General features: G+C 34.8%; 1 protein-coding gene across 2 annotated transcripts in view; it reads left to right on the forward strand.

Moving 5' to 3' along the window:
• Positions 1 to 13,362, forward strand: part of anapc1 (anaphase promoting complex subunit 1) — a 260,906-nt gene that overhangs the window by 90,151 nt on the left and 157,393 nt on the right. For both annotated transcript variants that reach the window (XM_039748373.1, XM_039748374.1), the window contains exons 16-17: positions 2,345 to 2,405; positions 8,477 to 8,664. In XM_039748373.1, coding sequence (XP_039604307.1) covers positions 2,345 to 2,405; positions 8,477 to 8,664 — 249 coding nt within the window. The remainder of the gene's footprint in view (positions 1 to 2,344; positions 2,406 to 8,476; positions 8,665 to 13,362) is intronic.

A 13,362-nucleotide genomic window follows, 5' to 3' on the forward strand; every position in this document is an offset into this window, starting at 1 on the left:
TATAGTATGAGTTTATTTGTATTATATAGTGAATATTACAGGGAAAAAGTGCACACTTCACTATTCCTTGTATTTCTCTGTGACCTAGTGTTCCACACATCAGAATTAATATAACTTAACAAATTAACACACTTGTTTTAAGAAAATTAATAATACAGTTTATATATACAAGAGCTATAAATATACCATAGCACATATACTGTAGTTGTATTAAAAAACACAAGAAATTCCTGCTATTGCTCTAAGTGTTTAACCTGTTAGAAATTAATATTTTCTTGTTTGCTTTTCATTACTAAAAAGTTTGATTTTAAAAAACGTAACCGGGATATGTTCTTGAATAATGCTTAAAATTAATCTCAAAGTGGGGCTTGTCTTTAACTACTCCTTTTTAAATTTTAAAGCATTTTGTTTTTAAATTCAGATTTTAAGTACAGTGGTACCTCGGTATACGTCTGCTTTGGAATAAGTCCAACTTGGTATACGTCCTGTTTAGAGGCAAAATATTTTGCTTGGTATATGACCTTTGTTTGGAATACGACTTGTGTGCTAGAACAACACGTGGTATACCGGGCGCGCGCCTTTAAAAAAAAAAAAGGGCCAAGTTTTAACCTGTACAGTAATCCCTCTCTATATCACGCTTCGACTTTCGCAGTTTCACTCTATCCTGGATTTTATACGAAAGCATAACTAAATATATAACGCGGATTTTTCGCTGCTTCGCGGGTTCTGTGGACAATGTGTCTTTTTACTTCCTGTACATGCTTCCTCAGTTGGTTTGCCCAGTTGATTTCATACAAGGGACGCTATTGGCGGATGACTGAGAAGCTAACCAATCAGAGCACGCAGTTAAGTTCTCCTGACTGAGAAGCTAACCAATCAGAGCACGCAGTTAAGTTCCTGCATGCTGAATGCAGTGTTAACCAGGAAGTCTCGTCTCGCTCATTCAGCATCAACGTGTTTCGCTGTGTAAAGAGTTAACTTTTGTGCTCTTTTGTGTTTATCTTGTGCATAGTCAAGCCCTTCATTATGGCTCCAAAATGATCTGCTACTGCTTCAGGGGCCGTGCCCAAGTGCAAACGGAAGATGTTAATTATTGCCGAAAAGGTAAACGTTTTGGATTTGTTGAAGGCTACGATTCTTTTTATTTAAAAAGTAGGAAAGGAATATAAGATCTACGGCTGCAGTGTCCTTTTAACCAGGGTGCAAAACGAGTTGTAAGTGGATGTAATAAGGCAGTAGTCTGGATGGAATCTGCTTTAGGGATTTGCATTGAAGACTGCCAGAAGAAGAACAACGGCAGTGCTTCACAATCGCCTGAAGAGGCTCCTTTGGAAGAGTTGTAAAGCTCTCCATTGTTGTGCAGTAAAATTAAACTCATTGTTATCGGACAAGTACTTTTCATTTATTTCATCTAATTGCTTTTGTATTTATGTATTTTAGTATTAAGCAGTGTTTAAATTATTTTATACAACCCCATCAATGTATAATATGCCAATAACAATAGGATTTTGTTTTCATGGGAACGAATTAATCATTTTCCCATTATTTCTTATGGGAAAAATTAGTTTGGTATAAGTCCAAGGATCTGGAACGGATTAAGGACGTATACCAAGGTACCACTGTATATATTAATTCTAAAATTGTGATTTCCATTTTTAATTTTGTTAAAGTGAGGTGTGAGAAAAACTGCATTTTACGATTTTTGTCAATAACAGAAATTATGTTGTTTTTACAAATGATTAAAATCATGATAAATGAGTAATTTTTTTTTTAAATAAAGTTTAGATTAGTTGAATAAAAAACATGCCTTAGTATATTTGTATCACATGCAGGTCATTTCATTTATTCAACAGGGAGTTTACCTGTATACAATTTTAATGTTATTTAATTAGTATGTGACTTGTTTTTAATGTTTCTGAAATGGAAAGCCATATGCAGCGAAAACATGACTCACTTGTTTTGACATGTAACAGAACTATATTTGTTCCCAGGGAGAAGTTTGAATTTTTACAGAAGCTTTTTAATTAAAGAAATACATAAATAGATAGGAAAAGAAATAAACATATATAGTACAAAGACTCTGTGGTCTGAACACACAACAGAATGACTAAAAAGCAAAAAAATTAAAAGAAAGAGAACTTCTGAATTGACCGTCACAGTATGTGTAATATAAAATCACTTTGTGAAAAAACTTAATGGTATTTTACAGTTTTCATCAGAATTAATATACTGTCCTGTTATTTTTAATTGGAATACAAAAACTCCACTTGTAAAAACAAACTTTTTTAAAGGACAGGAAAGTACTTTTGGGTGAAAACAAAACCATTTTTTTAATTTCTTTTAGGAAATGACTACTGGTGCAATGCTTAGAATAAGTATTCCTGACATAGCATCTTCAGAGCTTGGTGAGTGGACTAATAAGCTGTTTTAAATGCAACTTTTTTTTTAAAATTAGTTTTTTTGCTTTTGACCTTTTTAATATTTTATAAAGTGTAAAATTATATTAATTAAAACATTGAAATGCATTTCTTTCATGCAGAATTTTATCTGTTTTGCCATATGCCCCTTATATGCACATATTCACAGTTGTAATTTATGTAAATATCAACATAGGTTGCTTTAATTGCAGAGAAAAGTTTTCCTACTATATCAGCGTTTTGCAAGGAAGATACCTAGTAAAAGAGTACAGGCAGTCCCCGGGTTACGTACGAGATAGGGACTGTAAGTTTGTACTTAAGTTGAATTTGCATGTAAGTCGGAACAGGTACATTATTTTAATAAATGCTATTGTTGACTGACTGTAACCAAGTGCTCTGCCAATGAATGATGGAGTTTCGCCCTCTCTGACCTTTTTATTATTTCTGCTTTATTTTCAATAGTGATGGTTTTTCTCTTCTTTACTGTATCACCAGCACTTGCATCAGATTTGTGTTTCAGAGACATTCTTGAAGGTTGAAGACAAAAGATTAAGATGAGCTCTTCTGCACAGCACTGTACACGCTATCACAGCAGGAAGGCACCCGTCTGATGTACTGACAAGAGACGACTTAACAATTGCTATTTAGAATGAATGGGGGCAGCGAGGGGCGGTTCATCACCAACCCACCTCACAGTCACCTCCAATACAGTACTGAGAATGAACACAGTGTGGCCAAAGGCGGGTAGTGAATCGCCCACCACCGCCTTCATTCAACATGCAGCCATCCAAGGAACACTACAGTGCTACCCCCTGACGCTCCGTTCACCCTCAATGGTCTCTGTTTAGCCACATCTGGGTCACCGCTTGTAGCATTACCAGCCGCCCACTGAGAACGAACGGGGCAGCCGTGTGTGGTGGGCAGGCAGTGAAACCGCTTGCCGCCGGAAACCTCTCGAGGGACAAAACATTGCACCAGCATCGAAATCCCCTGCCTCCACACTCCATCCAGCCACCGCTTGCAGCATCCCCAAGCCTCAGATGACAGAGCGGCAGTTACTGAGGCGCATGCTTTGCAGCTGCGGCCCCGTTTGTAAGTCGTAGGTCGGATGTCCGTAACCTGGGGACTACCTGTATATTAGCAGCTTTGTAGATTTTTTTTGTTTCAGAGAGTTGTAATTTTGTGCTTCTACCTTACAGTGAAAATGGAAAAAATAGTTCTAACCTTGTAGGTTAGGAAGCATTAGCATTCTTAATTATGATTAATATAAAAGTTTTATTGTCTGTAGAGTTTAATATAGAAGTGTCAAAAAAGTTATTTTTAATACTAATCTGCGTCATCCTTCACCTCTCCTTCCATTCACCCACTTATCCACTTCAGATAGACAGGAGACCGGTGACTATCCTGGCAGTACAAGGCACAATTTTACAAGTAACCCTTTTAATCTGATATCTCACTTATACTGGCCAATGTAGAGTCCGCAATCAACCTAAACTGCACATTTTAGAAATGTGTTAGTAAGATTAAAATACCAGGAGAAACATTTACAAGACACTAGAAGAAGTTGTAGACACAGAAAGTGTGTGGTTCAAGAGTAAAACACAGGAGATCTGAGGCAGCCACCCCCATAACTTATAACCTATCAAGGTTATTATAGTTTTGCCTTTTTATATTAGTTTTTATTTCTAGATTATTTCTGACCTTACGTGGAAATTCAGTTTAGTTTTAGTTTTCCTTCATCACATATTTTTATTTTTAATTTAGTTTTTATTTCAAAAAGACATTTTTTATTTTATTTTATATCTATTAGTTTTAGTAATTATGGTACAGTTAGAGTTACTATGGAGTATAGTTTTGTGTCATAATCAGACAGAATTGATTCACTTAACAGGTTTGGATATAATAGGAGATTAATGTTAGGGAAACTTACTACAGACACTAAATTGGTTTACTATCTGGTTTTGTTTTGTCTGATATGAAAAGAAGCATAATCAAAAGCATTTACTGAATGTGAACATTTGTGTACAATTTTCTAATTTTTAAAATATTTTCTATGTCATTTGTGCTAAACAAATATATGCTGACTGTTGACACGTGTCACCTTTTCCTTTTCTTGCATAGAATGGGAAAATTTGTAATGACATTTAGATGAATTTTAAGGTTTGAGGGTTTTTACTCTAGATGCCCACAGCACACAACATATCCTGCTCCAAGACAATATGCTTATGATTAATGCCTTCGATATTGCATTCAAAAATCTCCCATACTGGGCTTTATTTTCTACCAGCCAAATTGATCTCTGATTCTGTCTCAGGCACATACAATTTATAGACAGAATTTTCCCACCTGCATGCCTAAAAAGATCAGAAAATCAGAAAATAGATTCTACTGTGTCCTCTCAGGTGTGATCATAAAATCATGGAGGCTTAGGCTTGAATCAGTTTGTAGACCCCACCTAGCTGTATTGAAGGAAACAAAGAAAAACAAATGCAAATGCTGTGTGAACACCCACCCTCCGTCACCGTTCACTGGATGAATATATGCGAGCGACTCGTGGTGGATAACTTTATGTTTTAGAGTTTAAAGTTACAAGGGTTAAAGAATAAAGGCAAGAATATTTATTCTAAAACGAAAACTAAAATTATTTTTAGTGAATTATTTTATTTCCATTAGTCTTTCCAGCTACTTTAATAGTTTGGTTTAGTTTTAGTTTTTCATTTCAGTTTTGTTAATTATTTTATTTATGTTTACGAAAATGTTTTTTTTTTTAATAAGTTTCAGTTTGGATTTTAGTTTTCATTAACTATAACCTTGCTACCTAGTGCTGCCAGAATAGCTTCTGGCACTTCGCACCCTGACATTAAATCAATCAGGTTCAGTAATGTTATTTTATTCCTAGATTGGCTTCTAAATAAATTTTGGGAAAAGGCAAACTAGAGGCAATGTTTGTTTTTGCTTTTATTAATAATGAAATGGAAATAATGATTAATAACGAGAGTTTATTCATTTGTGTTTTGGTAGTATAGAGTAATAATTTAGTTTGGAAGCTGAAATAATTTTCAGATTTCATATAGAAGTGTATCATAATACAATGTGTATACATAAATTGAAGGTAAAGTAAATCTAGACTCAGAATATGTGTAGCACTACAGTTTTAACAAAATAGCTGCGTTATAATACTGTATATTGGAATTTATTTTTCTAATGAATAAAGAAAATCTTGTTGTAAACCATAGTTGGTTATGAAAATAATTTTGTAAAAGTAATAGCATTAACTGGTGGCAAGCATATTGAGAATACTTAAAAATGTGGTGTTTTGCTGAAGCACGTCGTAAAAGAAAAAAGTTCCTATTTAAAGCATTATGTGTAAGCATTGTTCATTTCATATCAAAGCAGAAAATCACACTTGAGTAAAAGTTTAAGTACTTTATCAAATTGTTAAAAAATGCTTGAGTATCATTTAAAAAGTATTCACTTTCATAAATGCTAAATTACCAAAAGTAAAGGTACATTTTATAATAATTAGATGGTTCAAGGCTTTGTCATGAGAACACAGTACAATGGAACCTCGGGTCACGAACATCTCAGAACATGTACAAATCAGGTTATGACCAAAAAGTTCGTCAAACTTTTGCATCTGTTCACAACCACACATTCGGGTGACGAAGAGCCAGTTTCCCTTCCTGTTCGGTTCTACACGTGTTCAGTCTCTCCCTGTGCATTCGCTGTGAACTCTTTGTGCTCTATTTCGTTTCCCTTCCGGTTTGTATGCGCCAGTGATATACACACATGTTCAGTCTCTCCACAGTACATTGTTCTCGGTCAGACGTGCATCGCGCAGAGGGACTTTACCTCAAAACTGTAATCTCCTCTCCACCCAGTTCCTCCTCACTTCCTTCATGCCAGAACTTGACTCATGCAAGGTTAGTTTTCTTGGTTGTTTATGGTTAGTTTTTGTATAAATTACGGATTTTCCAAATGTTCATTTTTTTTTCCCTCTTTGCTTAAAACTCATTAAAAAAGTGTTTACAGCGGTCGGTTCGTAAGGCTATAGCGTGAACTCCTGCAATGTTACTTTTCACTGTTCAAGTTTTTCTCAGTGTTATTCAATGTTTTTACATTTAGTTTACTATTACACTGTGCATTCTATGGTATAATTAACTATTTTGTGCTTAAAAATCCTTAAAAAATATATATTTACATACGGTCCGGAAAGGATTAATTGTATTTACATACAATCCTATTGGGGAAATTACTTCGGGTCACGACCATATTGGATTGCAACCAGAGTTTTGGAATGAATTAAAGGTTCCACTGTGCCTTTATTTTATTTTTAAACAACCCTCAAACATAATTTTTGTTACAGATACTGTATGCACTACAGAATAATGGATCATGCAAATGCAATCATGTTTTTCATCAGTACATGATTGCAGTCAGTGTTACAGTTAATAACCTGAAGTTTGGTGCTTGTGAGTTTGGTTATAACTTACACTGTGGCTATTGGGATATCTGCAAGTATATAGATGAGGCACTTCTATTCCATGAAATAAAATACAAAAATATGAATAAAGTGAACAGCTCACAACCTTCTCATTTGAATATATACACAATATAAATATAAAAGAGTGAAAATCAACACAGATTGTGTTAATTATACTTCAGTAAAGTAATGATGCAGTTTAAAAGGGCAATTACATTACATAGAAGTACAGTTGGTTGTACCAGTACTATACACCTGGTGAATTAATATTATGCCTTGAGTTTAATTATGGTTAATTCTATAGTTCATGAGCGCACAAGCAGGTATTTTATAGACAGTTTTAATTCTGCATAATAACATTTATCTATCTATCTATCTATCTATCTATCTATCTATCTATCTATCTATCTATCTATCTATCTATCTATCTATCTACCCATCTACCCACACTTAGCTAAGCATTAAACCAATTTGCATTAATGTTGCACTACAATATATCAACTTTAATACAACATAACAAAATGCCAAATCTGATAGTCAGTGTTCTACTGAAGAATGCTCTGGACATGGGTAAATTTTATTAAGTTTAAATACTTTGTCCTTAACTGCATAAATGACAAATAAAAGGATTGCTTAGAGAAAATAAAGTCATTCTGAAGAGTTTTAGTAATTGAGCTTGTAAGAATCCATCTCAATATTTTGTGTGTACAGTATATGGATATTGTTCAAGCCAAATGTAAGCTGAGGTCTCAAAGATATTACTTAATATGAAGTAACATTAACATAAAACATTTTCACAAGATTAAAAAACTGCTTTTTAGGACTTCAGTGATTTCATATATGATAGCTTAAAAATGAAGGAAAAAAACACTTCAACGTGCTTCTTTAAATTTGGAGGCAAATACAATTAGAAATTACTTTTTGGTGCGGTTTTCAAATACAACTTTGGGGAAAGTGCATTTTAAGTTTCCATGTCTTAACAGTGAGCGAGAATCATTCAACCTACCAAATTAGCAGTGTAAGGTGTGCTATGGTGCTTTTACCTTCGAATGATATACAACATTTTGTTGGCTGTGCCTGAGCAACGCTAAAAATTAACCTAAGTTGAAAACACACCTGACAGGTGTCTTCTATGAATTTATAATAGTTTGGTTGGTGTAATGAGAACTTCCTGGAAAATGCAGTGAAGCAAAAAGTATGTTATTGGACCTGAAAATGTAGTGGTCTAAAAGTAACAGTAACCCTAAATGAAATTTACTCAAGTACAAAAAATGTACTTGTGTAACAAAGTAGTTGAACTTGTTTATTTTACACCCCTGTATAAAAGAGATTTGAATTAACCAAATTGTTTAGTAAATCAACCCGTATTTTATGTAATTAATTGAGTTGTTTAGTAAGTTGGAAGTAGTGCCTTAAGGTTTACAAGTTTCTTGTTAATACAAAAAAAAAAGGTGGCATATGTGCTTAGATGTCTGATAATTCCTAGATTTTTGTGCAACCTTTCTTCAATAATTTATTGTAGGAGTTCTTTACTTTGTGATATGCTAAATTTTGTTTTCTGTTTCCATTTTTACAGTAAAAAAATGTTTGCTTGCAATCAAGTACATTCTTCCCAAAGATGTTGCAATGAAAATACTTATTAAATGGTACAATATCTATAATGCACCTGGAGGCCCAAGCTCTCAGTCTGAGTGGAATTTGTTTGTTACTTGTCTAATGACTTTGATGGGCTACAACACAGACAGGTTATCGTGGACACGTAATGTGAGTAAGCATTTTTGTCATTCCAGGAACTCTCTACTTGGAAACTGCTTAAACTATGTGAATTTATAAAGAATAGATGCTGGCCTAGAAAGGAATTAAATCAACCATAAATTCCTGTAATAATTTTCAATTAAGTTAAAAGTTTTAAATTCAGTATAACAACCTATCAGTATCTTATAAGTGTAAACATTAAAATATGTGCTTGCCTGTTTGCAGATATGCTTTAAAAAGGTCTCTTTTTAATTTGGTCATTTATTTCCTTTCTAGCTGGTTTTGCTGCAGTCATAATAATTGTATGTTTAAATAAGCTATTACACACAGTTCTTTTCAGATACATGTTGCGAATAGGTGTAATGCTTTAAAAATATTAAGTAATGTTTTTAAAAAAAAAAAAAATTACGTAATACAGTTCATACTAGATAAGACATTATTTCACATACTTCAAAAGAAGTGATAATGTGGAAAATTTATATTTCAATGGCTATTGGCTGGAATAGAAATTGTTATATTCTCTTAAGAATATTAATTTTATACTGAACACACAAAGATATCCCTCTATATCGTTTTAAAAGTGTTGTTTTTGTAGCTCTTATAGCTACAATTATGTTTCTGAAATTCAAATGAATTAATAATTTCAACAACCAAGCCTATACAACATTTCTTCTTCTTTGAAACAAATAATAAATACAAAAACATGTTAAATAAAATCATGTATGTAATGCGCAGATGCTATAATTATGTGTTATGTTATTTGATATTCTTGGAGAGGATAAATATGAAGACTATAAGGCAAGATCTCTGTTTTTCGAATCAAAGCAAATCAGATTTTGTTTGCCACACATTATACATGCTAGGGGTGTGTGATATTGACAAAAACTCGTATCTCGATATTTTCTGGGACTTTGTCGATAACAATTGTGACACTTGAGTTGCAGCCTTGCATTCTAAAAATGAGGCTAAGTCTAAGTATTTTAGCAAAATCAGCTTTATTCAACTTGAAACAGGAACAGCACGGTTATTTATTGCAGTAGGATCTACCACTTTTCCTATACACAGACACACAAAACAGGTTGGGTCGGGGTTAAGTCGGTGACCAAGTTATACTGTTCCCTACATTTATAATGTTCCTTGCATCACCCAACAGTGACAGGCACTTATAGTGCAACCATGATCGGCGCTCGTAGTTGTTCCCACAGTTGCCTGCTGTTGCCTTGCTGACGGACAAGCATTCCTTCAAAGACGCGGCAATTGTGCTTCGGCGTGTCATCCGGGTTGGGTTAGGGGTTGGACCCAAAAGAGTTCAAAAACCTCACATCCCCCCCAACCGGGTGGGCAAAGTGACTCTCCAAGCCAGGCTTCTGCCCGGGAATGAACTGCCTGTAGTACCCTGTGAGCCAGAGGAAGGAATGAACCTGACACTGTGTTTCGGGATGTGGATACGCAAGTATCTCCCCCACCTTGTCCATTTGGGGCTTGAGCAAACCCTTCCTCATGGAATATCCCAGGTAATGGGTTTCCAACATACACAGCTTGCACTTTTTTGGGATAGCCATCATCCCCGCCAGCCGAAAACTGTCAAGGACCGACTAAACAACAACGACAACAACATTTATTTATATAGCACATTTTCATACAAAAATGTAGCTCAAAGTGCTTTACATAATGAAGAATAGAAAAATAAAAGACATAGTAAGAAAATAAAATAAGTCAACATTAATTAACATAGAATAAGAGTAAGGTCCGATGGCCAGGGAGGACAGAAAAAAAAACTCCAGACGGCTGGAGAAAAAAACAAAATCTGCAGGGATTCCAGACCACGAGACCGCCCAGTCTCCTCTGGGCATTCTAACTCACATAAATGAAACAGTCATCTTTGTATTTTGGGTTCTCATGGAAGGACTTGATGATGATGGTCATGTAGACTTCTAGCTTTTAGTCCATCAATGTTGGAGCATCATGATGCTTTGAGTAGGTGGTGGTGGCGCAGGCCGCCACCACAAAGAAACCGGAAAAAGAAACAGAAGAGAGAGTAGGGGTTAGTACGGAGTTTACAGCCACCGTGAATAATTATTATGATGAATTGATCATACAGAGTATCAGAATTAAATTAAACTGAGGTTATGAAAAGGCCATGTTAAAGTAATTTGTTTTCAGCAGTGTTTTAAAGTGCTCCACTGTATTGGCCTTCCTATTCCTATTGGCAGGCTATTCCAGATTTTAGGTGCATAACAGCAGAAGGCCGCCTCACCACTTCTTTTAAGTTTTGCTTTTGGAATTCTAAGGAGACACTCATTTGAGGATCTAAGGTTACGATTTGGGATATAGGGTATCAGACATTCCGATATATAAGATGGAGCGAGATTATTTAAGGCTTTATAAACCATAAGCAGAATTTTAAAGTCAATTCTGAATGACACAGGTAACCAGTGTAGTGACATCAAAACTGCAGAAATGTGTTTGGATTTTCTTTTCCTAGTTAGGATTCTAGCAGCTGCATTCTGCACTTGTTGCAAACGATTTATGTCTTTTTTGGGTAGTCCTGAGAGGAGTGCATTACAGTAATCTAGTCGACTGAAAACAAAGTGTGAATTAATTTCTCAGCATCTTTCAATGATATAAGAGGTCTAACTTTTGCTATTTTTCTTAAGTGAAAAAATGCTGTCCTAGTGGTCTGATGAATATGCAATTTAAAATTCAGGTTACAGTAAACAGTTACCTCTAAGTTTTTTACTTCCGTCTTGACTTTTTATCCTAATGTATCAAGTTTATTTCTGATAACCTCATTGAATCCATTATTGCCAATCACTAAAATTTCAGTTTTCTCTTTATTTAGCTTGAGAAAATTACTATTCATCCATTCACAAATACAAGTAAGACATTGTGTTAGTGAATCAAGAGAGTTGGTGTCATCAGGTGCTATTGAGAAGTACAGCTGTGTGTCATCAGCATAACTGTGGTAGCTCACGTTGTGCCCTGAGATAATCTGACCTAACGGAACCATATAGATTGAGAAGAGCAGCGGACCCAGGATAGAGCCTTGTGGAACACCGTATAGAATATCATGCGTCTTTGAGTTATAATTACCACAACTAACAAAGAATTTTCTACCTGCCAGGTAGGATTCAAACCAATTAAGGACCCTGCCAGACAGGCCCACCCATTGAGTAAGGTGATTTCTAAGAATATTGTGATCAGTGGTGTCAAATGTGGCACTCAGATCTAGGAGGATGAGAACAGATAAATGGCCTCTGTCTGCATTTACCTGCAAGTCATTTACTACTATAATGATTGCAGTTTCTGTGCTATAAAACCTGACTGAAATTTATCACGAATAGCATGTTTATTGAGGTGGTCATTTAACTGCATAATGAATGACTGCCTTCTCTAGAATTTTACTTAAGAAGGACAGGTTAGAGATGGGTCTAAAATTTTCAAAAGCAGAGGGGTCAAGATTATTTTTCTTGAGTAGGGGATGAAATGAGATTCTCAGTGACCCTATTTCACCTCTTTATACTCTTTGTTATGTAGATCTTAACAGAATGCCTCAAATCCTATACTCTTACCACACTGTCAGGTACTGTAGTTCAGCATTTTCCCTTTCCTGCATCCCCAGACAATTAGAATAAGCAAAATAAAAGGCAGGAGAAAAGTTACACACATTTATTAATGTATTATTGATCAAATATATAGTCCCAGAAAATTGCAGCAATAAACGCCAATACAACCTGGCCCTGCTAGATGTTAAATCTTTTCCATCTGGCCCATTTCTTACATTGCTTTGACTGTCAAAAGTCATTCACTGGATTTTTGGATCGACTCCCCCACCTCCTCATGTCTTCTGATCAGCTTTTTCCTCTCTGCTTCCTCTCAAATGAATCATCTCTTTTACTGAACTTAAAAAGCCCTTTGTATTTTCCAAGGTCCATAAAACTAAAATCATGTTTCCAAAATCACCTGCTAAAACATATATTTCTGACATCATAACTGTAAGCCAATAGTGCAGCATGCTTGTATAACTTATAGAGCTTACGAAACCATATGTGCATTATTGGTTCAGTTTTGCCTTGTAGGTAGCAGCAAAAACATGCATAAGCAGATGTGCAAAGTTGCAAGATCCTATTGACAGAGTCTGTTAGCCCTACCTTAATTAATCTTTTTTAAGTGGTTATTGGTTATTAGAGAAGCCTTTACAAAAACATGAAAATTTTAAATATTTGTATGCAAATGTACAATATATATAGTGTCTGTATATAAAATATTTCATATTTTGTTTGGTTATAGAAAATAAGATTTATTTTGAATGTCGGCTCATTAAAAACAAACAATGGCTTAAAAGAAAAACATCTGTAAATCGTTCTTTTTACACATTTGCTGAACAAGAAGAAGGAGGTCCAAGAAGGCTGCAAACTAATATTGATGATTTTGACTATATTTCTGAGAGAATTTTAGAGAATGTAAAATTGGATAAAGTAATAGTTTTGAACCTGGAAGGATATCAGTAAAGCATTTTGAAATGTCTTATTAGTTGTTCTTAACACCTCCATAGTAGTTGAGCAAGTTTGTTTGCAAATGAGTGACAGTAAGCAACAAATCCTAGTCATGAGACTTTGGCACTGAAGTAAAATCTTTGAGGATGTTGTTTTTTTTACTTTATATTCACCACTTTGTAAATATTTTAGGTGTCTGTCATATGAGTAC

This window comes from Polypterus senegalus, chromosome 3 (assembly GCF_016835505.1).
Source record: "Polypterus senegalus isolate Bchr_013 chromosome 3, ASM1683550v1, whole genome shotgun sequence".
Taxonomy (NCBI): Eukaryota; Metazoa; Chordata; class Cladistia; order Polypteriformes; family Polypteridae; genus Polypterus; species Polypterus senegalus.